The 27716-nt window shown below is 52.9% G+C and overlaps 1 protein-coding gene across 2 annotated transcripts in view; it reads right to left on the bottom strand.

The window, feature by feature from the left end:
* The window catches only part of SMAD3 (SMAD family member 3), a 119310-nt gene that overhangs the window by 11448 nt on the left and 80146 nt on the right, over nt 1–27716 (bottom strand). The window contains exons 2-6 of one of the 2 annotated variants that reach the window (XM_061180152.1): nt 16281–16474; nt 15123–15254; nt 13747–13821; nt 10318–10368; nt 397–609 (exon numbers count right to left, since the gene is read on the bottom strand). In XM_061180152.1, coding sequence (XP_061036135.1) covers nt 397–609; nt 10318–10368; nt 13747–13821; nt 15123–15254; nt 16281–16474 — 665 coding nt within the window. The remainder of the gene's footprint in view (nt 1–396; nt 610–10317; nt 10369–13746; nt 13822–15122; nt 15255–16280; nt 16475–27716) is intronic. The other variant, XM_061180153.1, reaches the window with a different exon arrangement.

Below are 27716 nucleotides of genomic sequence, written 5' to 3' on the forward strand. Positions count from 1 at the left end.
CCCGGCAGCGGGCAATACTGGTCTCTCCACCTCTTCTAAGTTCCTAGAACCATCATATATGAAGTGAACAAACAGAATATCATTCCTCCAAGATGGACTATATACTTGTCCACCTACCAGTACTTCAAGGGTGTTTTTATTAAGAGAATTGCATGGTTGCCTTTCTCAAGAAAGTCAACTGTCCTCCTCTGTGGCTTTCAAATTTTCAGAAATGGTCTCTGAGTGGGAACGATCAAGCAACCAGAACTCTACCTGTCTGGCCCCTAAACAAGGCAATACAGAGCTTGGGGGACGGGCATGGGGGAGGCGCACAGTGGTGGCTGGTGGGTTCTGGCAGGGGCTGTGCTGGGCTGGGGCGCGGGGTGGTGTCACGGGGGGAATGCGGCCGCCCCTTACCGATATGCCTCCGCGTCAGCTCCACGGCCGCGTTCCTGTTGACATTGGAGAGCAACCCCAGGCAGAAGCGCTCTGAGTTGGAGGGATCGGTGAAGCCATCCACTGTCATGGACGGCTGCGAGGCGTGGAATGTCTCCCCGACACGCTGGTTGAGCTCGTAGTAGGAGATGGAACACCAGAAGGCCGGCTCGCAGTAGGTGACGGGCTGCAGGTCTGAGGAGACAGGCCGGGCCGCTGGGTCAGGGGGCCCCCCAGCCCCTGTGCTCCTGGATGGGGTCCCCTAGATGCTCTGGAAGCCTGTTTCCCCACCTCTCAGGGCATTATAATCCCCCCCACCCTTTTACTGTGTGAAACTCGCAGGATCCAGTGGGACAAAATCCTCAGGTGTTGGCAGAAGCATTCCACTGGCCTTGGCACTTTTTATTTAGTTTGAGCTCACAAAGGCCCTGCCCCGCCTGGCCTGGCCTTGGGTTGAAGCAGTGTTCAAGGAGGGGCTGGGTCAAACCCAAAAGGCCCTGAGACCAACAAGCACCTGGCTAAACGCACCGGACAGGCCAGGAGTGCCCACTGCGGTCTGGCCACACCATCTGCCTCTCTCCCAAGGTCCCCAAAGTAACCCATGCTGATCTCTGCCCCCCAAAAGGGCTTGCAGCTTCTGGCTCTGCCTGGTCGTGGGCAAACTCCTAGCCTGTCGGGCGGCAGCGTCCAAGCCTGTGAAATGACAAGGCTGGTGCGGCCCAGGGGGTCGCGTCTATAACCGCACAGGCACCAGGCACTAGGCACCGTCTACAGAGTGAACTGGGTCCCTGCCTCTTATTACGGAAACTGTCTTCCAAGTGCATCCAGATGCCATCTGTCAGGGTGACTAAGACACAAACTCACCTAAAAGAAGCTCTGAATTTATCCTAGTTGTCAGTCTGTGTCTCGGTCAAGGGCTCCTCAGAGCAAACTGCCATCCTGTGAGGGGGTGGTTCTCAGAAGAGGTGGGAACCCCTGAAATAGAGGTTTCCCCTCACGTGCCTCCACATCACCTTTCCCGTGATTCCCTACGCCTCCTGTCACCTCCAGCTGTTCCAGGCTCCACACCTGCCCAGGTACCCTTGCCCTCCTCCTGCCCGTCTGTGTGTCATCTCCCACCTTAGGGTCCATCCTCTTGGCCCTGGGCCGGGCCCTCGTCATTCCTCACTTGCAGCAGTGCCACGCCTCTGACAGGACTCCCCAGCACTCCAGCCAGCCCTTCCAGCTGCTTCTCTGCTCTGCACTGCTCCCTGGGCCACATCCTGCTCTCTGCCTACTTGAATCCCACCATCTGCTGGCGCATCAGGGATTCTGCTGCTCTCATTCCTCCGTCTCAGACCTCCAGCCTGAGTCACTTGCTCTGGCTCTTACATATACGTGGAGCCGCCTGGTCACTCAGGGTGTGTCTTTGTGGGAGCCAGTGAGAGTGATGGGAAGGGCTCGCCCTGCCAGGTCTCAGCACTGGCCCGAGACCCCTGCTCACCGCCCGCCGGGCAACTTCCCAGAGCGAGAACCTCTGCTCAGCTCACCAGACCTCTGAAAGTGCGTAAAGCCCAGGAGAGAAAATATCAGAAGCTGTTCCAGGAGGGGCCCGGGTCCCCCTGCAGGGCAAAGTGGCCCTGATCTCCTTCTGGGGTCTACGCCCATGATCCCATCTAAGGGTAAAGAGAAGGTCAGCACACATGGGAGGAGCTGCAGCCCGGTGACATCCCTGCACTCAACACACCCAGGAAGAGTCAGCTAGACGGTCAGGACACCTAGATCAGGTTTCTCAACCTCGGCACTATTGAGATTTGGGGCCAGATAATTCTGTCTTTGGGGGGAGAGGGTTCTGTGCACTCTAGGATGTGCACAGCATCCCTGGCCTCTACCCACTAGATGCCGGCGGCACACATCCATCTCACCCTCCCAGCTGTGACAGTAAGAAATGCCTCCAGACATTGTGAGAAGTCTTCCACGGGGCAAAATAGGCCCTGGTTGAAAACCACTGCCCTAGATGTTTGACCAGGTCACGGAGCACAAGCTTCAAGGCCAGATGGACCATCGTCCACCCTCCGCTCACACACAGACCAGCTGTGTGCTGCTGAGCAAACCAGTTAAACTCTGAGTTTCAGTGTCCGCATCTCCCCCCGGTCACCAGAGTGGAGAATCTCCTTTATCACCAGGCGCTGTCTGTGAATGGACTGAGATAATTCCAGTGGAGAGCGGGGCACACATCAAGCACTCAGTAAATGGTGTTAACAGAAATTATAATCATTTTGGTTATATGAACTTGAAAAGATCCTGTTCTTGTCCTGACCTCCATCCAAAAGGGGCAAAGTGTCCTTGCCCCTCCTTCTCTTGCCAGGGTCCACACTACCTAATGGTGAAAGTGGTGTGAAGGGGCAGGAGCGACCATGGCCTGCGGCCAGTGCCCCTGAGGCTGGCTTGAGCCACGTCAGCCACATCCGGCTCTGGCTTTGCTCGATGCTTGACATTCCAATGAGATAAGCTGTATTCTAAACAATGTGGTCACTAAAATGTGAGCTATGTTGCTTTGGAAACCTTAAAAAAAAAACAACCACCACCACCTAAGAAATCCAAGTGCACTCCAAGCCTGCAAAGTGGTCTGGCAACGTGTCAGGGCCGAAAGGTACTGGGGAATTCCCAGAGGCAAGCTCTGCTGACCCTGCTGTGCAACCTTAGGGACATGACGTCCCTCTCTGGCCTCAATGGCCCAGTCTGAACAGTGACTGCAGTGTACTGGAAGCCACTGAAAGCAGACCATGTAGGTCACGGCGTTTCTGGCATGGGTCCCCCCGAGGAGGCAGCTATGGCTGATCTGGGCTGGCCTTGGCTTCTCTAGCCAAGTACAGAACAGAGCAGTCTTCATCTCCAAATTATAAAGCCTTTTCCAGCACTCCCTGGGCTGAGTCCAGGCAGAAGTGAGCGAGCTAGGCTCCCAGGAACACTGACCCAGCCCACCCGTCAAAAGAAGAGAAGCCAGCAGGCCACCCGCTGGGTAACATGGGGCCAGAACCATATTCTGGGGATGTGTGGGCTTCAAGGTGTCTCAGAATCAGAGAGAGGCTTGGGGTCCTAGCCCAAGAGGCCCTCCCAAGCAGATCTGAGCCCTTATCTAAACATCCCTGCAACTCACAGACACTCACTGAACAGTGTTGTGGAAAACACAGGATGCAGGAGCCTGACACATAATTAAGAAGATGCTAGTTGGGGGAACAGAGCAGTCAGGCCAAGGCAAAGTCTGAAGGCTGCCATTTCAGGGAGTGCTGTTTGGACGAGCTGACCTACATTCAGAAGCAGCACCGCAGTCATGCACTTACTGTTGTCTGCAAACAACTGACAGTCAGCCCTGCCTTTCACCTCTCTCCCTCCCATCATCCCTCAGTGCTTCCTCAAGGCATTTCTGTACGAGGAGCTGCAGACCCAAGTATGATCACCACCTCTGGGTTATGCCTTGAATGGCACTTTATTTTAAACTGCATGTATGCCCTCATTTCTTTCCTACCAAAGGACTTATCCACACCATGGTTCCGAACAAGACAAAGTCAGGACGCTGGAAAAGAGAAGATTATAAACAGGCTAACCATGAAGTTATAGCTACTGAAAGAGCACTCAGCTTGGCTCTAAGCTTCCTAGCAGACAAGGCAAAAAAGGAGAATATGCTACATGGCTCTGGTTGGTGGACAGACAATTCTTACTAGTTCTGCAGGGGAAACAAAACTTGTCCTGGGCACTAAATCTTAAATGACATCTTCAGGTGGCTACTCCTCCCCCATATCAATCAATCCAGCCAGCCAACCCACCCTAGTTTCCAGAGTTTCCCAACAAACGCAGAAGCAATTTTATGTAAGGTTGCTTCTAAAAACCCTGAACATATGCCACTCACAGGCTCCTCTGGGAGGACAACTCCACAGGGTAAGGTGACCTGCCCCAATGGAAAGTGGTTTCGCTTCTCTAGGCCAAGGACTGAGCACACCTGGAGTGGCAGCTGATGGCGTGTGCCCAAGGCCTTCCCTTCAAACGCTTCTGCTCTCGGCCAGACTGCTGAGTCTGTGCCAGTCTCTCTTCCCGCAGCAGAGGTGTTGCAGACGCAGGAGCCTCCCGCTCCAGCCGTTCTCGGCCCCCTGTCCCCACCGGTGCGGTGTCGGCCAGACCACTCGACGAGCACGGGGCACTTAATTCTCGACTGGCCCCCTGCCAGCCTAACGCATTGGCTGGCTTCAGCTCTGAGCCCGATTCCAAGCTGGCATTGACTTTCTGTTTTGTTTAAGGAAAAGAAAACAGAATAAAACCCAGAAGGCAAAGGGATGCCTATTAAAAACATGTGCGAGAGATCCAAATCCGGTAAACGAGATGGGGGGAGGTCGGAGCGGGGAAATTAACTTTCTACTATACATTGAAAGCAGGGACTGGGCAAGGGCCGGGAGCAGCGACGCTGCAAAGCTAAAGGTCAGAACACAAACGTCTGCCTTAGTCTGCGCCCTGCTCACCTGCAGAAGGCAGCTCTGCCTCAGGCCAGGAGACTTCCACGCCCCACCCCCATGTGCATTTCCCCTGCCTGGACTGCTCATCCCCCTTATCTGCCAGGACGCAACCTTCAAGGCCCACCACAGCTGGCTGTGAAAACATTCTCTACCCCTGTGCCTGAGCCACCTGTGTACCTGAGGGTTAGATTAGGTCCCTGCAGGCCCAGGCCAGCTGTGTCCCAGCAGCCGGGCACCGATTCCAACTTGTCTCACCAAGGATTAGGCAACAAACCCAGTTTTACACAGAAAAGACCTCATGCTCTTTCAACCTAGGACCAGTTTACTGAAACCAAGAACAGTGGAAACGTCTAAGAGCTGGACAGACCCTCGGGAGCGTGACGGTCCAGCCGGCAGCCGACTTCCTGCCGTGAAGATGCCTGCCTGTGGTGTCCCAAGCTTATGGAAGATTAAAGCCCAACGAGGCCTCGGAAAAGAACTTGTGCAGCAGCCCAAGACACCTGCGATCAGGTTGGGCCTGTTAACGTGGGCCCCTGCCCTCTCTCGGGGCCCAGGGGTCTTCCTGCTACTCTGCCACCAGGGCCCCCTTCTCCTGGCAGGAGAGGAAGGCAGCCTCAGCCCAAGGTCCTCCGGGAAACCATCACCTCCTTAAACTCCAGCTCAGCCGCTGCCCCAGGACATTCCCTGCTACCTCGTTTCCCCCAGTCAAGGCCCCTCCCGAGATGTCTCACTTTAAAGCAGAGAACAACTTTACTCACCGGCAGGATCCAGCTCGTTATCTTTCTTCTCTCTCTCCGCCTCCCTCCTCCTTCCCCTCCATTTGCTCCAATCCTTGACCTAAATCCTTAGGAAATTCCAGGTGACTCATCCGGCATGATGTGTAATAACAGGAGCATCACCTGCTCACATCCCTTCCCTGCAAAACAAAGCCCTGGGACCTCCCCAGAGCCTGCCCCTGGCCAGAAGCTGAGCTGCCTTTCAGTCACTCATGGGGCTCCTCCACGAGGCACCCCAAGTGGCTTTACTGTGGCAGGAGGTGCAATCTTTTGCCTGGAGGAGGGAGGAAATGAAGAAGCAGCCAGATGTCCTATGCTTGCTTTCTTTTTGTATAATAATTCCTTTACTAGAAATAATAGGTGTCCTGAGATGCCCCGTCTCTCTCCGGGGAGAACTCTACGCGTGCCTGTCAGCATCCTACTGTTTGGGACATGCCAGCCACAAAGGAGAAATGCAGAGGCAGCTGCTGCGTGCTGCCCACCCCACCACCCTTTTATCCCCAGAGGATGCCCTTGAACTCACGAGGAGTTCTCTTCTCACTTCTCACTTTGCCTCTCTGCAGAACCCGCCCGCTGTGTCCTTCAGCACCTCCTCCCCTCCCTGAGGCCCCATCCTCCACCTGACCCTCAGCCTCTTCCCGAGGGGGTCCCATGAGTCTGTCTTCAGCCCTCTTTCCTTCTTGAGCTGGGTCTCCCTCTCCACTGAATCCATCCACTCCCAGGACGTCAGCCGAACCTTCATCAGTGTTTCCAAAGTGAGATCTACGGGAGGGTCAATGGGATCGTAAGAGAAAAGTGTTCCAACAGCCGTCGGACCCGTGGGAGAAACGCTGGACCAAACAGGCCTCCTTTCTGCAGGACTCTCAGAGGCTTTACACTGCGGGTGCCCTGGGGGCCCCAGGAGGGGGCACAGTATAGGCTTTCCAGACTCATTTGATGACAAAATCATGTCTCTGACTCCACTCTGGGCAAGGCTGTCAAACATGCTAATGGCTTCCAAAGCTGCACCTCCAGCCGCAGCCTCTCTCCTGACCGTCCTGCTGCTTCCTGGATACAGGCAAGCACCGGCATCTCCCTGTCACCCTTCACCCCAAACCCTGTCCCATCTCCTGGGGCTCTGCCTCAGTTAAACTGAAGCGTCATCGTTTTCCCAGTCAAAGCAGATCAATAAATGCCACTGATTCATGACACTCTTAAACGCCCTCTCCTCTCCCGCTGCCATTTCTCTAAAGCATTCATCTCAGCCTCCTTCAGCGCTACAGCTTCCTAAGTGGGTATTTTTTTTGGGGGGGGGGTAGCCCCAGTAATTTCCCCTAGATTTTAAATTCCACACAGTGGCCAGATTAATCATCATGAAGCGGCCATCAGATAACCACCACCCCCCAACTCAGAACCCACCATCTCACCTTATCCTATAGGCAAGACAGGGCTACATAAGGGTGGCCCTCAGAGCTCTCTTCTCAGCCCGCCAACCCCCTCAGCCTCATCTTCTCCACGGTGCCTCCCAACAAGCCAACCAACCACACCGCCAGCTGTCCTCCGAGCTCACCCCACCCTTTCACGCCATTACTTCCATCGGCAGTGTCCTTCCCTCCTTCTCTGCCTCACCGTGTCCCACCTGTCCTTCAAGGTCCAGCTCATACAGGTCATCACAACTCCAAGGTCCCCCCACCCTACTCGGCACTGTCCTCCTGGGCACATACAGTTCCTTCCTCCTCTGTGCTGCTCCCTTGGCACCGGGCACAGTGCATCACCGGTGGACAGACACCTCCAGCCACTCCACCAGACTGTGAACGCCTAAAGGTGCTCCCCGGCTCTGGACCACCAGCATCAATACCTACTAGGAACTCAGCGAATGGTGACTGAATGAGTTAATACAAAGGAGACACTGGCCACCCTGGATGATGTCCCCACTGGAATGGCACCGTTTGCTCCTTTGAACCCTCAGGGTACTTCATCTGCACCTACCTCTTGTTTGTTTGTTTGTTTATTTATTATAGTTGCAGCACATGGGCTCTTTGTTGCAGCTTCTCTCTAGTTGTAGCGCATGAGCTCAGTAGTTGCGGCGCGAGGGATTAGTTGCCCCGCGGCATGTGGGATCTTAGTTCCCCGACCAGGGATCGAACCCACATCCCCTGCACTGGAAGGCAGACTTAACCACTGGACCACCAGGGAAGTCTCCCCTCTTGTTTTATATGAAAAGTATTTATCGTCCTGCCTTATTTATCCCAACAAGGCCAAAAGCACCTTCATGTCAGGGTCTGTGACACCTTTTTGAATTCCCCCACTTGGACTGGCATACAGTGACCAAGCAGGAAGTGCCCAGAGAATGAATGAGTGAGGAAGAGACAGGCAAGCAGGCAGGGCTCCCAGCCAGGGACAACATGGGACACCAGGGCCCTCATACCTGACATTTGTTCCCAACTGTAAGTTAATAGGTGTCTCCTTGAGCCTAGTTCTTCTGAGTGAAAAAGGGGAGAGCTAGTCTAAGTGACCGAGCAAGGCAGGGTCCTGCTGCACATGGGGGCACAAGTTCTGGATCCCCAAGGCCTGAGTTCAAAGCCAGCTTCTCCATTTTCTAGCTGTGTAAAGGGGACAAGTTCATTAACCAGTCCGTTCCTTGGTTTCCTATTCCATAAAATGAAAAATCACAGCACCACCACCTTAGATAGTTGTTACAAAGATTCAGTTAACATGCATGAGCCACTCTGAACAACACTCAGTAAATAGCAAGTTCTCGAGAAATGTTTGCCATCTTCATCACCATCCTTTCATCCCCTTGCAGCTACGATGCCAGAGGCTGTGAGATGGTAGGGGCCCTACCAATAGTATTGAATGGGTGAAGGTGGGGGTTCGAGGGCTTGGCAAGCAGAGAGGAAGCCGGGCCTGTCGGCGCCCGTGTCTCGCCGCGAGTCCTACCGTGGCTTGTTGGCTGACTTGTCCCCCACATTCACATCTTCCCAGCCGAGGGGCACCCCCTCTCTGCCCACCAGGCTTGGAGGCTGTCCCTTCCTTTGGAAGAAATGGCCTAAGAATTCCTGACCCTCAGACGAGAGGCTGAGGAACAGGGCAGCAGGCAGGGAGAACTGTGCCAGCAGGGCACTCTGCCTTGGGGCCAAGTTCAAGAACATGCTGTCATCCTGGTCCACACAATCTCGAGGGGAATTCACAGTGAGTACCCACCCAGGACAACTTGCGGTCTGAACCACCAAGTCAGGCAGTGGGGTTGCCAAGGCAAGCACCAGTTCTGATGTCTGTCGACTTCAGGGCGCCCACGGCCATGGTGGAGTAAGAGGGCTCAGCCTCCAAAGCTGAAAGCCCAGAGTCAAGTTCACAGTCATGGCCTTTAAGTTCTCAAGGGTTAACATAGCTTCCAGCCTTCAGAGTTTGTGTTTAATAACTCCATCAGTCCTTTCACATCGGGAATGTGACCTTCCCCCTGTAAAGCCCAACACTCACAGTGGTATTATTTTACAAGATGATAAAACAGATCCCCCAAAGTTACATTTCACACTGCCCACTTGTCAGCCTGTATCAAAAGGTTTTCAAGCAGCTCCCCACGTTCCAAATGATGACTTTCTTCATCTGATGCTATCAGTCAAGGACTGGGAACAACTGGGAACAAAAGCCAGGCCAATCCACTCTGATTCACCAAGCTTGGATATTAACTCCTTCTTTTCCTGAGCCACAAATCAAACCCCAGCAATACAGGCTGGAACAAAATCAAACTCACATTTTTCTAAAGCTACCAGACCAACACAGAACAAAAATTCCCCTCAATAAAAACTGAACAAATATTTAATTTGTTTTGAGCCCTCCAGCAGGCCCCACAGTGAAGCCAAAGGATGCTCCTGGATTAGAAAAGTGAATCTCAGAAAAATGACCCAGAAATCAAACATCTAAGGGAAGGTTGTGGAAATGATGGCCCAGCTGCTCCAAAACATCATGAGATAATGCAAGATGATCAACGAGTCATCTAAGTATGGAAATGTGTTTACAAAATAACAGTGAGAAGACAGAAGGAAAAGATGGATATGAACTATCATCTCAAAGGCAAAGCACAAATATATGTGCCTGATCCACAAACAGCAGAGGAACCAAGATGAAACAAAAAATATTTGTGTTAGGGCAGGGGGATTATAGGTAACTTGGCTTTTTTTTCCCCCCCCAAATTCCTTATATGGTACTGTTTTAAATAAAAATGACATCATTGTCAGATGAGGTGCTCAGATAAAATCCAAGTAAGTGTATCTGAAACAAGTCCCCGAAAGCCGGGGGCTGCAGTTTGCGCCACTGCCCGTGGCTTTGCATCAAACCACACACGGATGCTCACTGACCAGAGACCCTCGTGTCTCTTAAGCACAAGGTTTGGGGGTTTTTCATTCACTCGTGTCTAACCGCCTCCCTGGGGAAATACGAACCCGGCACACGGCTGCCTTTCCTGCCACCACTGTTCTCAGGTTTCCCGTTCTGTGGGTGACCCCAGAAACAATGTAACCAGAAACCTGATGGGCTGCACTGGGCAGATGGTGGGGGTTGGAGCAGGGAAGCCTCAACTTCAGGGCCCCCTCCACACACGGGCCACTAGGCAGGGCTACAGCTAGAGGGGGATTGAGTCATCCAGACAAAGAGCTACTTACCCAAGTTATTGTGTGCTGGGGACATCGGATTCGGGGATAGGTTTGGAGAACCTAGGAGGTGAGACACAGCTGTGAGACTTCGGAAAAGACTGTTGGCCTGGGGAGCCAGATGACAGAACATCTGCATCAAGGTGGGGCAGGAAGAAAACCTTGGACTGAGACTCCACGGCCCAGGAGAAGACCAAACCCACATCCTTGCCTGTGCTTTCCCTTCGCCGGGCCCCAGCTTCCTCATCTGTGGAACCAATGGATGAGCGGACGACCTTGGAGTCTCTTCCACAACTTGATGGTTTGATGCTTCTAACCAAGCCCCCGGGCACAGGGCTGCTGCATTCCCAGCCTGGGTGCACAGACCTCACACTGACCCTCCCTGTTAACTGAGCCCCAAGAGGGAAAGAAGGAGCAGGGAAGACCCTCTCCACAGCTGCTCCAGGCCCCAGGCAGCGAAGGTAAGGCTTGCAGCTGCCCAGACCTCACCAGTCTTGTTCTCACGGCTCAGGACCTGCAAATACCAACGCAGCCTTTTCCCCAGGTTTCAGGAAACTCACTGAGCTGCCTTGGACACCCCACAACTCAGCAACCAGACTGACATTTTACGTAAGACATGATGCTACATGTGGGAAAAAGTCCTAACTACCCAATTCTTCCTACTCTAATATCGTTACTCTGTTTTTTTCCCCCGAAAAAAGAAAAAAACCCACACGGAGTCAGCCTTCCGAAAACCAAGTGACTGCTTTTCCAGAAAGCAACACTGGGCTGGTCCCTCCTTTGTCCCTGCACCCATGGGGCTCCAGCTCTGGAGAGTTGTTTATTGACTGACAGCCCTGTGATTTCAGCCCTGGCTCCACCCCCTGAAGTCTACAGTCCTCACAGCTGGGCCTTAAGCTTACGCTGCCTTGAGCTGCTAACGGGGGTCTGCCCTGCTCCTTAACTCAGCTGTAACCTCCTTGAGGACCAGGGAGGAACCATGGGTTTCTTTTTCACCCTTAGCACCCAATCTTCGGGGGGATGTGGAAGAGTCACAGAAAGAGCAGAGCTTCCGAATCTGCCACGGGGTCTGGACATGGCACCACTTATCAGCCATGGGACTTTGGCAAAGTGGTTCGACCTCTTTGAGCCTTGATTTTTTTTCCCCTCAGGTATAAAATGGGGAGAATACCACCTATCGTGTGATTTGCGGAAATGAAGTGAGATCGTGCCTATGAAAATGCCTATACCATAGCTGGTACATAGTATGTGCTCAGTTAAGTGTTGGTCTCCTGATTTGTGCTGGCCCGAATGACGGAGACCCAGGAAGGCAGTGGGACCTTCTCACTGGTCTGAACAGACATGTGTGCATGTCAGGGGAGAAGCAGGGCTGGACAAGGTGATCCTCGGGCCCCAAATGAGGCGCTACCACATCTCAACTGTCTGAGAAGCCAAGTCCATGAGCAACTGGACTGGTTTGAGTGAAGAGCAGGGGATAAATAGGAGACCCCACCCACGGGCTGGCTGGGGTCCACAAAGCCCAGGCACACATTCAATAAATCATTAATGTTCACAACAGGTACATTAAGGGAGGAGAGGAGGGAGGGAGAGACAGAGAAGATGGAGCAGAAAGGAAGGAGAGGAAGGGGAAGGAACAAGAGCTGAGAGGGTGAAAAGGTGGCTGCTCGTCCCATAGAAGACCCTCTCCTTTGGTCTGTTCACTTTTATAACAGTAAAAGCAGACCTCGTGTTACTGCACTTTCCTTTACTGTGCTCTGCAGATGCTGCATCTTTTACATAATGAAAGTTTGTGGCAACCCTGCGTCGAGCAAGTGTTATCAGCACGGTTTTTCCAACGGTATCTGCTCACTTTGCACCTCTCTGTCCCATTTTGATAATTCTCACAATATTTCTAACTTTTTCACCATTATTATATTGGTAATGGTGATCTGCGATCCATGATCTCTGACGTTACTATCGCAAAAAAGATTATGACTCGTTGAAGGCTCAGATGATGGTTAACATTTTTTAGCAATCAAGTATTTTTTAAGTAAGGTGTGTATACTGCTTTTTTAGACATAATGCTATTACACACTTAACAGACTATAGTGTAAACATAACTTTTACATGTACTGGGAAACGAAAAATTTGTGTGACTTGCTTTACTGTGGTTGTCTGGAAGTGAACCCACAGTATCTCGGAGGTTTGCCTGTAATCATTCCACAAACATGAAGAGCAGCCAGGAAGGAAGGGGGAAAGGAGAGGGAGAAGAAATACAGCATCTGCAGAAATGCTGCTTAGCTGGCTTGCTTCCCATGCCAGCGTTTAATAGCTGTACCCTTACAGCGGTCACTTGGCATTGAATACAGGAAGGTCTTCGATGCATTCCGGCTGGGTTCACACTGTCAGCCACCTATCAGGGGTGTGTCGGGGTATGTGTGCTAAACCCCAAGGGCCATGATGCCCAGGCTACGTATCAAGTGACCACGTTTATGGTAAACATGCAAGTCTCCCGCATCCTTCTTTTGGGAATTACGCTCTCTTCTGGGCTGCGTGCAGGGCAGGTGGCCCCACCGCGTCAGGCGGCTCTGTGTGTACAAGGCATGCCCGCCGTCATGGGGAGGGAACATCTGCTCGGCCCCCTCCTCCTCACCCAACCACACGCAACACAGTGCACATGCGATGTGGCAGCTGGGGTTCAATTCAAGAAACTGCTGGTCTGGAGCCAATTTGGTCCCTTAACAAATGAGGCGGAAACATCTGGAGATGTGGCTGGAGATGACTGGGCTGGGTCCCTCACAGCAGGAACACACAGATCACATTTGGTCATCACATAAAAATCGATGCTTTGGGGCCTCGACTGCCACTAGCAAAGACCCTGCCTCTGTTTCGGCTCTCCTGAGCTATTTCAGGTGATGGAGCCCACCCTCCATCCTACTGCCAGCAGCATCTCATCTGCTTAAAGCCTGTAGGGGCTCCTCCTCAGTCCCCGGCCACACACGAAGCCTTGAGTGACGGGCCCTCCTGTCTCTGGAGGAGTACACTCCATCCATCCCAGAACTCACCAGCTCTCCTGCCCATGCCCCCGACTCTGCCTGGCACACCCTCTGCCTGCCCTGATGGCCTGGCCAAACCCTACACATCTCCGACACTCAACTCGAGAGAAACCTACACTGCAAGGTAATGCTCGGTACCCCCAACACCCCGTCCCCAGGCTGGGTTACGTGGCCCTGCTCTGTGCCCTGATGCCACTGGCGCCTTCCATCAGGGCATATATGAGATGGCACGGTGACTGCGGGCTGTCTTGTTGGTCTCCCCCACGAACTGTGAGCAGCTTGGCTCCTCCTCTGTCGCAGACCCGAGCCCAGTGATTGCTCTGTACGTACTGGATGGAGGGACAGATGGAGGGACGGGGGAGGGCGGGCACTCAGGCTTAGGAGCAGAGCCCCACGAGACTCTGACCTGCATCCATGCTGTGGTTCATCTGGTGGTCACTGGTCTCTCCATCTTCACTCAAGTAGCCCGGGGGTGGGGTTTCTGGGAATTGAAAGGAAGGTGGTTCATTAAATGGCCTCTCTGGTTTGGCTCTTGAGATGCCCTTTGCAAACTCACACATTCACACCATTATGCCAGGGGGCGGGAGCCAAGGAGCTCTGGGCCTTGGATCCCTGGCTCCCGCCTTCCTCATGCCCTTCTTCCTTCCTGCTCCCCACCTGGATCATGACCACCTTTGTTCACACCATCCCTGACTCCCAAGTCTGAAATGCCTATTCCTACAGCCTCTGCCGGGCTAAACTTCTCCCCATCCCTCAAGGTTAGGTTTAAGCTCCACCTCCCTTCCAGGGAGGCAGTGGACTCACCTCAGCCTCACTCATCTCTGTCCCCTGAAGGGCAACAGCCTCAAACCGCCCTTTGGCTCTACTATCTACCCGTGTGCAGATCCATGGTTATTTGCTGTCTCTTGAGAGGGTGTCTTAGCTCCCGAAGTGGGATGCAAGTTCCATGACAGCAGAGATTGCGATCTATTTCTCTGAATGACCCCCAGACCCCAACTCAGCTCTCTGCTTTGCTGAATGAACAGAGTGGGCAACCCACCCCTAGGGACCAGCGCCACCTGTGAAGGATCTGCAAGCCTGGATTTGTAAAGCGGGTCCCTCCTTAACACTGTGACCCACGCGCAAAGGCCTGCGGTCAACCCCAGCACGTTGAGCTCACTCAGGGTGAAAGGCGCATCCAAACTCGCCAGCTCTGAGAGTAAGGCGGCACATCACTGCCCAGCCACCTGCGCTGGGACTGGCTAAGCTCCGCCAAGCAGTTTTCCTGGACGCCCAGAGTGCTGGTGATTCACACATTATTTGCATGTAAATGAGGGGCTTCTAAAAACATTTGCACTCTGGCGGCAGAGCCCACTTCTCCCAGTGGAATAAAACCTCCCACCTAGCTTGTAACCCTCCCCGGGCTTACTTACAGGGCCAGTTCTCCGCACACTGACTGGCCCTCGGCCCTCTGTTCGCCCGCTGCCTCTGCAGCCCCCAGACTGTTGGGGATCCTGCCTGAACTCCAGCCCCGGCCGCGAGGGCGGTGAAAGAAACACAGCGTTGCTATTTCCGCTTCCAAAATAAATGACTGCACCGAGGCCGGGCGGGAGGGTCACGCCGCCGCTCCTCCGTGCCAAGAAAAGCATCATTAGTGAGCGAGGAGCCAAGGCCACGGGTCCTCTCCCCACAGGGATGCAGTTCTGAGTCAGGGGCCTCGGGCCAGCGTGTGTGCAGAGACCGGGTGATGGGTCTATCTGGCCCCCGCCTCCTGGGCCGGCCTCACTGCCCACGTGTGCATACCTGGAATATTGCTCTGGGGCTCAATGCCGGCAGGGAAGTTAGTGTTTTCGGGGATGGAATGGCTGTAGTCGTCCAGCGGGGGGAACTCGGCCGGGATCTCTGTGTGGCGTGGCACCAACACAGGAGGTAGAACTGTCCAGAGGAAACAGAGCAGAGATGGATCAGCATCGACGCCAGGCTGGCACCAAAGCCCCTGCACCCCCAAATGCACCACAGGCCCTCCCTCACAAAGAGAACAGGGAGAGAGAGGAAAGGGGGAGAGGGAGGGGGAGAGGGGGAGAGGGATGGGAGGGGGAAAGGGGAGAGGGAGGGGAGGGGGAAAGGGGAGAGGGAGGGGAGAGGGAGGGGGAGAGGGAGGGGAGAGGGAGGGGGAGAGGGGGAAAGGGGGAGAGGGAGAGGAGGGGGAGAGGGAGGGGAGGGGGGAGGGGAGAGGGGGAAGGGGAGAGGAAGGGGGAGAGGGAGGGAAGGGGAGAGGGAGGGGAGGGGGAAGGGGAAGAGGGAGGGGAGGGGGGGAAGGGGAGAGGGAGGGGGAAAGGGGGAGAGGGAGGGGGAAAGGGGGAGAGGGATGGGAGGGGGAAGGGGGAGAGGGAGGGGAGGGGGAAAGGGGGAGAGGGAGGGGAGGGGAAAGGGGAAGAGGGAGGGGAGGGGGAAAGGGGGAGAGGGTGGGGAGAGGGGGAAAGGGGGAGAGGAGGGGAGGGGGGGAAGGGGGAGAGGGGGGGAAGGGGGAGAGGGAGGGGGAAAGGGGGAGAGGGAGGGGGAAAGGGGAAGAGGGATGGGAGGGGGGAAGGGGGAGAGGGATGGGAGGGGGGAAAGGGGGAGAGGGATGGGAGGGGGAAAGGGGAAGAGGGAGGGGAGGGGGAAAGGGGGAGAGGGAGGGGAGGGGGAAAGGGGAAGAGGGAGGGGAGGGGGAAAGGGGAAGAGGGAGGGGAGGGGGAAAGGGGAAGAGGGAGGGGAGGGGGAAAGGGGGAGAGGGTGGGGAGAGGGGGAAAGGGGGAGAGGAGGGGAGAGGGGGAAAGGGGGAGAGGAGGGGAGAGGGAGGCGGAGAGAGGGGAAAGAAGGGGAGGTGGAAGTAGGGAGGGAGGGAGGGGGAAGTGGGGAGGGAAAGAGGGGGAGGACAATGCCACATAGGTAGCTGCAGACCCTACAGAGGCGGCGTACCTGGGGTCTCCACCCTCTGATAGTGGTAGGGATTCACGCAGACCTCGTCCTTCTTCATGTTGAAGGCGAACTCACACAGCTCCATGGCCCGCAGCTCATGGTGACTGTGTAGGTCAGGCCATCGCCACAGGCGGCAGTAGATGACATGGGGGAGCCCCTTCCGGTGGGACACCTGCAGCCGGCCATCCAGGGACCTGCCGGGAATGGGAGGGGCAGAAACAGACAGTGAAGTGGGTCTGGCTTGCCTCCTCCCAAGTCCAGCCTGCCGAGCTCCATGAGAGCTCGCTGGCAGAGACTCAGGAAGCTCCCCTCCGCTGGTCTGTCTCACACACAGAGGGCCAGGAGATCAGAGAAGATCTGTGCATGCTGGAAGGGGTCCAGGAGAAGAACACAGAGGCCCACCCAGCAAGGCCGAGGGCTCCCAGGCTGGCAGAGCTGACCTCGGACCTGCCCCATGAGGGGAACAACACTGAATCATGCTCTGGAAAGGTCGGGGCCAGGTGGAGGTGTGCAGAGGGGACAGGGCTGAACCAGGAGACGGGAGTTCTTCAGGAGCTGATGGGAGGACCACAGTGAAGCTGAGGAGGAGGGTGACAGCACACAGGCCCTCCCTCTCTAATCGCTTTCCACACTCACCCAGTTCCTCTCTCACACATGAGAAACCAGGAAAAAAAACAAAACAAAACCCTCTTTTTTTCAGTTGGTGTTTGTAATGAGGCAGGGAGGGAGAGAAGGCAATGAAGGGGAATTTTAACTGGTCAGAGGCTACACTGCAGACCTCTCGGGAGTCCCTCTCAGTGTGAGGGCTGCCGGCAGGCTGGCCCAGGTGTCCCAGTTCAGAGCTAAGGCCTGAGCGGTCGTGCGTGAGCAGAGCGGGAGCCGAGCCTGTGACTTGCTTCTGCCACGGTCCCCAGCCTGGCTGGGCCGAACCCACCCCCCACGGCAGTGTCCTGTCCCTGTGTAAACCACGGCTTCCGTGGTGAGTTAGCCTCTGAGCAGCTGACCTGGCGCCCGGCCCCCACCCCAGGCCAGAGTGTGGTCGCTGGTGAACCAGCAGCACGGGTCCACGGAAGCTTGTGAACAAGGCAAAATCCCAGAGGCTACCCCAACCCACTACATCAGATTCCTCCTCTTTCCAAAATCCCCAGGTCATCTGCAGGACAAGAAAGTTGGAGCAGTGCCACAGGCCACGACAGCTGGGAGCTTGAGTGGCAGGAGCACCGTCAGCCAAGAGTAAGGCAGGAGGCAGGAGGCATCTGAAGGGAGAGACGAGAGACTTCAAGCAACGCCAGGTATTAGACAGGTGAGGAGATTCCGTTCACACCGAGTCCTTTATCTAACAAGTCTTTCATGAGCTTCTACTCTGTGGGGCACTAGGGATACAGTGGTGAGGGAAAGAGAGTAGAAGAGACCACAGAGTGGTCCCTGCTTCTACAGAACTTCCGTGGGCAAGACCGACATTAATCACATAATCGGGACAGCTACAATGACAAACTAAGTGCAGGGAACCACAAGAGCATATGACCCTGGGGACCCTGCTGCACTGAAGGGCGGGACAGGACATCTCTGAGGAGCTGGTGGTTGACCGGAAAGTATAAAGGATAAGTAAGAACTAAGTAGTCAAAGGGGTACGGGAGGAGGGCATTCCACGTAGAGAGAAGAGCATGTGCAAAGGCCCTGGGAAGGTGGAAAACACGGTGAGGAGGAAGACCAGAACGAAGGCCAGAGTGACCGGAGAGGAGGGAGGCTGGGGTAGCAGACAGGGGTGCTTCTGCAGGGTCTCAGATACCATGGTGAGAGGTTCTGCCTTTCTTCTAAAAGCCACAGGAAGCCTCTGAGATGCATAAGTGGGCTGAGAGTGTGTTTGTGTGTGCGCATGCGTGTGTGTGCACGCACGCAAGAGACAGGCCCCGTGATAATGCTGGCTGCAGGGACAAGCAGACTGGGGGTAGTGGAAAGTCAGAGCGGATGAGATGGATGCTCATCAATAAGGAGGCACCCAGAGGCAGTACTGCTCTTTCTACAAGGCGGCCCATCCTAGGACCCCACTGGCCAGCGGGCAGGACTTTTCTAATAGCTGGGCAGGCCTGGTGGAGAGGCATTTGAAGCTCTCCCTGCCTGCCCCCATACGACTGAGGGCACCCATTTTCCTGAATATATGGAATTTATGGACACTCTGTGAGGGAGGGGCTTGCCAGATGCAACCAGAAGCACCAACCAAAGAGAGAGAAACAGGAATCCAATCAAACTCTCCAAGCCACTGGCCTGAGCAGAGGCGAGGACAGACGGAGGTCAGAACTGGGCTTGGGCACAGGGACTGACAGGGATCTGCTGACTAAGAGCAGCTCAAAGGATGTAATTACCTCCCTCCTGTGGGGTCCCAGACCAAGGAACCCGGACAGCCCAAAAACAGTAATTAGGAGGCAGAACGAGAGAAGACAGCCTGGGACTCGCCCCTGAGATACAGAAGGCAGATGGCCAGATGTGGAGTCATGAGACCTGGGGTCAAGACGAGGTTCTCCTCTTCCGGTTGTGAGACCCTGGGCAAGTCCTGAAGTCTCCAGGACCCTCAGTTACCTCATCGGTAAAATGGAACATTCTCCCCCCACTGCTGCCCCTGACCTCACGCAGCTCAGTATCCACTCAAAAGCGCTTTGTGAAGCACCAATCAAGGACCGTTATTCTTCCCCATCACAACAGCCACTCTCCAAACCCGGCCCCGGAGAAGTGAGGTGAGCTGTGGGGCTGAGGAGGAGAGAAAGGGAGAGTGGGAGGTGATGAGTGGGGACAGAGAGGGACTCAGCTGTTCCCATTTTCTCGCAAAGCCACCGTGTGCCCACAGATAGGGAAGTGGTCACATCTGCTCTTCAGTGTTGGACAAAAGCCCCAACAAAGAGCCAGCTGGACATCTGGAGTGGCCTCTGCAGGGGGAGGCCTTGGAGAGAGGCTCAGACCAGCAGCGAGGAAAGAGTGGGCTGTGGAGGGAGCCGCCAACCCCCACCTGGTTGATGGAAGGGTTAGCCCTCTTGCTTTTAAAAAAAAAAAAAAAAAAAAAAATGCAGCGCTATTCACAATAGCGAGGACGTGGAAGCAACCTAAATGTCCACTGACGGAGGAATGGATAAAGAAGATGCGGAACGTATGTATAATGTAATACTACTCAGCCATAAAAAGAATGAAATAATGCCATTTGCAGCAACACAGATGGACCTAGAGATTGTCATACAGAGTGAAGTCAGACAAAAAGAAAAACATCATATGATATCACTTATATGTGGAATCTAAAAAAAATGGTACAAATGAACCTATTTACAAAACAGAACTAGAATCACAGATGTAAAAAAAATAGTAATACAGGGCAGGAGGAGGGGTGATGGTGGACAACGCAAGAGAAGGGTCCCTGCTTCCACGGGGCAGACGGCCTGAGAGAGGGCGCAAAAGGCCAAGTTCCCGTCAGCCTTGCACTGGGCCTGCGCCTTAGGCAGGGAAGGTGCGGGGACAGGACACTCTGGGCATTCCTGACGTGGAGGGACGCTCACACGCCGCCCTAACATCCTAACCCCCAGGACTGGCACAGCCAAGCCAGAGACCCAGAGTGACCCAGGGCCCAACACCTGCTCACGGGCCTGCAAGGGGGAAAAGGGCGTGGAGTGGGCAGAAATGGGACACCTCGGGACACACGAGGCTCAGACACGTTATGTGACGGAGGCCAAGGTCTGGGCGTGACGTGGCCCTTACGGGCTTCGGGAGTTGAGGGATGGGAAGGAGAGTCAAGGAGGTGGTGAAGGAGCGCAGAAGGCTCATCACATCTGTAGGCAGAGACTTCAGTGTCCTGATTCCTCATCCAATCCTTTCTGCGTTACATGGGCTCTTTCCTCTCAGGGCCTGAAGAGCCTGGCTGTCTACCTGAAGAAGTATGGCAGAGAGAGCTCCAGGCACAGAGGAAGGAGCAGGGAGAAAGGGGGTGGGGGAGTAAAAAGGAGGGGGTGGTGGGGAGGAGGGAGAGGGGACGCAGGACGGGATGATGGGAGGGAGGTGGAGGGGAGGTGGAGGCAAGTGATGGATAGTGGGAGGGAGATGGATGGGAGGAGGGGGAGGGGAGGAGGGGGAGGGGAGGAGCGGGAGGGGAGGAGGGGGAGGGGAGGGGGAAGAGAAAGGGGGAGGGGACCAGGAGAGGGAGGGAGGAGGGAGGGAGGAGGGAGGGAGGGGGGAGGAGGAGGGAGAAAGGGTGGGAGAGAGGGGCGGGAGAGGCTAAGAAAGTCCTTCGGTCAAATACAACAAACTGAATGGATGCATTTATCTCTGTCCTGCCCAAGACAATGGGTAGGAAAGGAGAGCAGACAAAAGTGGAAAGCAGATGGCCGAATGGGAATAGACTTAGCAGAGTGAACCTGGGAAAGAGTCTGGACTTGGAGGCACCACACACTTGTCAAGACTTGGCTGAGAACAGGAGGATGGGTTGACTGTCTACAGAAGAGGCAGGCAGATCCCAGGTCCTTCCCCCGCAAGCCTCCCCATAAACAGGACCTCCCCAATCCTGCCAGAGACAGGTTTGCTCTCTGCCGAAAATGAACAGGAGAGCAGGGCTCTAGATGGGGCCACCAGGGCACAGCTGCGGGTGAAGGTCCGACAGGGGCTAGGAAACAGGATTTCATGAACGCTCCCTTGCTTACCCCACCCCTGCCCGTGGAGGAATTAAACAGCTCAGTCCACAAGACCCAAAATACTGACATTTGGGGATCCCCCAACTAAATGGCCCTGTTTCTGCCAGTTTTCCCTATGGGGAAGCCCACCTGCCAACAGGCCCCTCCCATCACCATACACAGAACAGGCAATCGGCTTTTTACTGCCACACTCTCAAATGTGAACGCAAGGCCAGAATCCCCAGCCATTTAAAGAAAGCCTCTAACAGGAGGCACAGAGATAGAAATAAGTGGGGGAGAAAAAAAAGAAGTCTGAGACAATGCAGGGAGCAGAAGAAAACTTCCAAATAAAATAAAACAAAAACTACTCTCGGGGAGATAAGCTATTGCAATCCTAAAACAGGAACATTTACAGACTACTGAAAAACACACCTGGAAATAAAAAATAAGAATATAAATTAAAAATTCAAGAGAGACTTCTTGAGTTGTTCAAGGACTTCTTGAGTTTTTAAACTACATACATGAATCATTTTGACAGTATAATTTAAATTTTTTTAAATTAAGGAAGGTACAGATCAATGGAAGCTCAGAGAGTCCAGAAATAGTCACATATATATGGACAACTGATTTTTGACAAAGGTCCAAAGACAATTTTGTACAGAAAGAAAGGTCTTTTCAACAAATGGTGTCAGAACAACTGGATGGCCACATGCAAGGAAAATGAAATCCAATCTGTACCTTGCACCCTATACAAAAATTAACTCAAGTGGGTCATAATAAAAAGCCTAAAACTATATGACTTCTAATAGAAAACATGGGAGAGAAACTTTGTGACCTTGGGATGGGCAAAGATACCACATCAGAAACACATTCCATTTTTTTTAAAAGTTGATAAATTGGACTTCATCAAAGCTTAAGCTTCTGGTCTTTGAAAGACCCTGTTAAGAGAATAAAAAAGACAAACCACAAATTGGGAGACAATATTTGCAAAAAGCGTGTATCTGGTAAAAGACCTATTTCCAGAATATATAAAGAACTCTGAAAACTCACTATTAAGAAAACAAACCACCCACCTATTAAAAAACAAAACAGGTAAATGATTTGAACAGACTCTACACAGAAAGATAAAAAGATGGCAAAACAAGGGCATGAAAAGATGCTCAACATCACTAGTCATTAGAGAAGTGCAAACTAAAACGACAATGAGATGCCATTCCATCATTACTAGAATGGCTGCTACTTAAAAGACTTTGCCACATGCAAGGATGTGGAGCAACTAAAACTTCATACGTTGCTGGTGGGAATGTAAAATGGCACAACTACTTTGGAAAACAGTTTGGAAGTTTCTTAAAAATTTCAAAACATAAACCCACCATATGATCCACTCAGCCCACTCCTAAGTGCTTACCCAAGAGCAGTGAAGGCATCTGTCCACACAAAGACATGTGCATGAATGTTCGTCCCAGCTGTATTTATAATGGCCCCAAACTGGAGATGACCCAGTGTTTCTCAACAAGTGAATGAATAAACTGTGAAACAGCCATACAAAGACTACCACTCATCAACAAAAAAGGATGAACTACTGATACAAACAACATGAATCAAAAAATCATCATTCTGAGTGAAAAAAGCCAGACGTGATTCTGTTTGCGTAACGTTATACAGAGTAATTTAAAGTAAAGGAACAATGCAAACTTACATTTGCATGACAGCAATCAGATTAGTGGCTGCCTAGGGATGGGGTGATGGGGTGGAGCATGGGAGAGGGGGCTTATCAAGGAGTAAAGGCTATGTCTGCTACCTTGATTGTAGTGGTGGTTTCACAGGTGTATACATATGTCAAAATTTATCAAGTTGTACACTTTAAATATGTGCAGTTTGTTATATGTCAACTATACCACATTTCCAAAAAAAAAAAAGAAAAAGGCAAGGGCTTTGAACTGGATAAACATGGATTCAAATACTGACTCGGGTCAATAACTATGTAAACTTGATCAGATTGCTTAATGTCTTGGTCTTAATTATCTTTCATCTGAAATAAGTCCCTTCACTAGATTGTTGGGAGGACTAAATGACATTCTAGGGAAAGCCTCTGGCATATCGTTAGGACACAATAAACGGCAGCAATCCATTGTCATTACCGTTGTATAACTACTACTCCTCCTATCACTATGACAGCGCCTGGTAAAGAAGGTTCCCAGTAGGAGCTCCAAAACACCAGACCCCTCCCCTGCCTTGGCCATCTGTGTGCACAGCCCAGGGGGCCACAGTGAGGCCTCGGGCGGCCTGATGCTTCTAGTTTTCACAAGGCTTCCGGGCTCCTTATCTCAGAGCAGCCTCACCACGATGCAGTCGGGTCATAAGTCCAGTCTTGTAACAGTCCCGCCTCACTATACACCCGCTCCATCTGACAGGCAAGGCTCGCCTCCTAGGATCACACAGCTGTCTGCACCCAGGCTGCAGCTACAGGGCAGCTCTCCTGGCTGCCAGGCTGGGCCCGATGGTGGGGAGACACGCACGCTCTCCAGCTCGCAAGCACATGACCACCAGTCTGGCTCGGCAGTATCCTCCAGAAGTCATCTGGTCCATGCCCCTGCTTCTGGGCCCTACAATTCCCAAACTCATAACAAGGAGGGCATCTCATTCACGTCCTTTTATGCATCGGTGACCACTCCTTTTGGTTCCAAGTCTGGGCTGCCCAGAGCCAGCCCTGGTAGGGCTCCTTTTCTCCCTCTGGCCCACTCAAAATACACAGCAATGCTTACCAAAGGATTAATGGTGAATTGGGAGTTTCAGCTGCTGCATTTAATTTAGCTGATGTGTCCAGTACACTCTCTCCCCAGCCTTACAGGGTACCAAGCCCATTTTAAGTAAAACCAATAAATAAGTCTTAATTCTGAGCTGACGTTACCATAAACATGCTCTGCTGCAGAAAAGGGTCTATGTATGACCCACCCCTCTCCCTGACCCAGCCCTTCCTCGTCGTAACCCAAGGCCAGCTGCTGGGGCTAAGAGCACAGTCCCAGGCATCCGCCTCTGGGCTGAGGTCTCGCCCCACACCCAGTGGCTTCCTGATGAGAGACCCCCAAAAGCCTTTCTCCAGCAACCCTCTCAAGCGCCTCTCACAGAGATTTTATTCCTTAAATATATTCTTCACCAGCTGAACCATTTCCTGCGGCAGGAACTTAGGTTTCTTCCCATTGGCTCCAAGTGGGACCTGTAAAGTATCCCAAAATGGTGGTGGGAGCCACAGCCAAGGACATGGACATGCCAGGGTCCAGAGCTGATGGTGAGGTGGTGCCCGCCAGCACACTCGGGGAGGAGAGGCAGGGCCAGGACCCACGTGCCACTCACATCCCTGTGACCAGTGATCTCTGACCCACAGCCATCTGGGGGCTGACATGAAATACCAGTGGACTTGGACATGGGGGTTGGGGAGAAGATTGGGAGCAGAGCACATAAGCTCCAGAAACACACCGGGATATATTCACAGCACAAACTGTGCGCCGGGCGCACTGCTACGATGTGAGAGTACAAAAATGGCTCAACCTCAGTGTATCCTACCTTCACTGCGCTCAGAGAACCTAAGGGGCTTGCCCAAAATCATATAACTTGTACAAGAGCAGGGCCAGAATTCAAGCCCAGACCAGTGCTGAGAAAAGAAGGGTGAGAGGGAGAGGTTAACAGTGCTTTTTCTGCTGTTCTATGCTGCACCCCTACCAGGGAAACTGACTTCTTATCCATCACCAAAGAGTTACCGAACACCTACCAAATCTCAGGCACTGTTCTGGTCACCTGAGCCGAAGAAGTGAACAGAAAGTAAATTTGTTAATACAATCGTATTTCTGTTGAAACCCATTTTACTTAAAACACACACACTACTAAACTTTCTAGCTTCTTCCAGAGACCAGCTTTCTTTTTCGACTTGCTCATTGAGTAGTAATAGTTCCATTGGTTCCATCTGGCCTTTAAGCGCCAGTGTCTGCTCTCAGATCTCCCACTCTGCCTCTCCTTCATACGCAAGTATCAGAATGTGCCTTTCTCTCTTCCATGCCAAGGACAGCCCAGTACAACCGTTTGACAGAGTATCAAATACGAAAGCCCTGGAAACACTCCTGCCGAGAGGGCCACTGGGTTTGGGAGTTCACCCAGGATCCTCTCCCTTTGGTCAACACAGCGAAAACCAAAGCATCCTTTGTTCCAGGCAGAAGTACCGCACGGGGGTCACGTGTCGAGTCGCAAGGTTGCAGGTGACAAACCACAGAGGCCTAGCATTCAGGGAACAAAATGTCCTGGTCAGCTAAACTCTGGCTAAGTGTCTGCCTGAAAACCTCCTCTGGAGAACTACAGACAGCTGGGACATGAGGACCTTGAGAGCATCTTGACCAATCCCTTCCTTCTGTGGTTGAGGAAACAGACTGATAGATTAAGCACCTCAAGGTCACCCAGCAAATGAACACAGAGCGAGAAGGCGGCCTCCCAGCTGCTATCTCACTGTAGCCAGGCCTCGCCACCGATGAAGTCTGAGAAACGTGTGTGAGTCCGCACTGTCCCCGCGGTAAGCTGAGTGCAACAAAACGTAATTTTGTCTTTGTTGTACTGAATCTTAAGTTGCCCGAAGTTCTGACTCTTCAGGATGGAAAAAAAAAAATTGACTCTCGGTGGGGATGTGTACCCTGATTCCTGTCCCATCCCTGCAACTTTCTGAGGTTTGAAGTTTTATTAAAATAAACCATTACAAACAAGAAGAAATTGAGCTGTACACTGAATATACGATTCCCCAGACCCTTTCAAAGTTTTCTTTGGTTGTTAGAGTTTAAATAAAAAGCGACATTTCCAACGTCGGCCCCTTCTTGTCATCTGGCGCTACAAAGGAGGAATCAGACCCGGGGGGGATCCGGATAACTGAGGTTCGGTTGTTAAGCCCTGCTACAGTGACCACATGCCCCAGCCCAGTTTCCTAAGTGTCCTCACCAAGTTCTGTTAAGTATGCTAAGCACACTTTTTAAGGTTCCAGTTTAGATTGGCCTGCGAGGAGCTGAAAACAGAATTTCACAACCCCTGATACCAGTCACTGAACCACTTCACCAAGAACAACCCAATTCCCATCTGAACTTGCCGATGGATAATATCCGGTGCTTCAGGCTGCCAAACTGGGGGACACCCCATAAAATGCCGGACTCAAGCCCCCCGTGCTGTGCTCCAGACCAGCAGTTGGCCCTCACTCCTCCCCACTGGATTGAGTCTCCCCTCCCCTCGAGAGCTTTCCAGAGCAGTTGGCTCAGGCCCGTGACAAGTGCTCCAAGCAGGTGGGGCCCGAGTGTGAGCCCCAGAGGTGGCAGGAGCCCCCTGGGCAGACCTTGGAAGAAAGAAGCCATGGGACACCTCATCCTGCCCTCTGCAGGGGGGCTGGACCCCACAGGAAACCCGTCATCTGGACCTCGGGGTTCTTTCCTCCCAAGGGGCCAGGGATGTGCAGAGTGTGTACGTCCTAGAAAAGAAGGAGGCTGATTTGGAGAAAGTTTGGCTTAATCATAATCATCTGTAAAGCACACGTACACCAAGAAACTTTCAACAGTGGGTTATGAGTAAGGCGAGCCCCCCCCCCCACCCCATTGCTCAACCTCAGTTCTCCTGACATTTGGGAACAGATAATTCTATGTTGGGGGTAGGGGAGTAGCAGCTGTCCTGTGCATCGTAGGATATACAGCATCTCTGGCCTGTACCCACTAGATGCCAGTAGCACCCCCTGCCAGCTGTGATAACCAAAAGTGTCTCCAGATATTGCCAAAGCTCCCCTAGGGGGCCAAGTCACTCCCCTAGGCCCCTTGAGAACCCGAGGGTTAAGGAAGTGCTCTGGACGTGGGCACAGGTTGGGGAAAACAGAAGGAATTTATACCTCAGAGCAGGTGTTTGCCGGCACTTCTCACTCATTATCTCACTGGATACAGGGATCCCGGGGGTGGGTCTCCTCACTCCCATTTTACAGGTGAAGGATTCATGTGACGTTGAGTGACTTGCCTAATGTTGCCCAGATCAGCAAGAAGCAGTGCCCTATTTTGTAACCTGGGTATGATACCCCAAACCCAGCTGCCCATGCCTACAAAGCACAGTGATCATTCTGTTTGAACCAGAGATTCTCCTCGGGCTCTGGTGAAACCATGGTCATGGTACCCCCTTCCCTTCCCCCTCACCCATGCAAAGAAAGTAGTTAAATCTTGAAGGAGGAAGGCGAGGAGAAGGAAGACAAGGAGGAGGAAAGGGAGCGTTTCATTTGAGATCTTTGTATTTCACAGCTTTGGTGTTCATAAACTTTTTCTTCTCCAAGAACCAACTTGATGGGGATTGCTTCTTCTCGAGTGTCGGCAGGAACACAGAGGTTTCAAGTTGAAAAGGGAAGATGCTACAGAAGTCTGGGTTGGTCTCTGGTTACCAAAACAAGGAGAAAGAATTGTTGCCGGGCTAGACAGAACTTTCTGCATGGCCATTTCACTCTGCCAGTTAACATTCATCAAGAATGGAATTAAGCCTGAAGATCATCTATTTGTTTATTTAAAGAGACCACTCATGGAATTTTCAGAATACTCACAAGTCCCTGGCAATGTTCTGATGGGCTGAAGGCAAAAAAAGCACACTTCAGCCCAGCTTTTATTACAACCCTAACCCCTTAAGCTCACCTCATAAAATACGGGGAGTTTGAAATGGAAATCGTGAATCTAGGTGTGTTTAGATATCTCTGATCATTCTACTGGGTGATTCTGGCCTCCTGTGGTCCTGGCTGTGCAGCAGGGCT

This window comes from Eubalaena glacialis, chromosome 2 (assembly GCF_028564815.1).
Source record: "Eubalaena glacialis isolate mEubGla1 chromosome 2, mEubGla1.1.hap2.+ XY, whole genome shotgun sequence".
NCBI classification, from domain to species: domain Eukaryota; kingdom Metazoa; phylum Chordata; class Mammalia; order Artiodactyla; family Balaenidae; genus Eubalaena; species Eubalaena glacialis.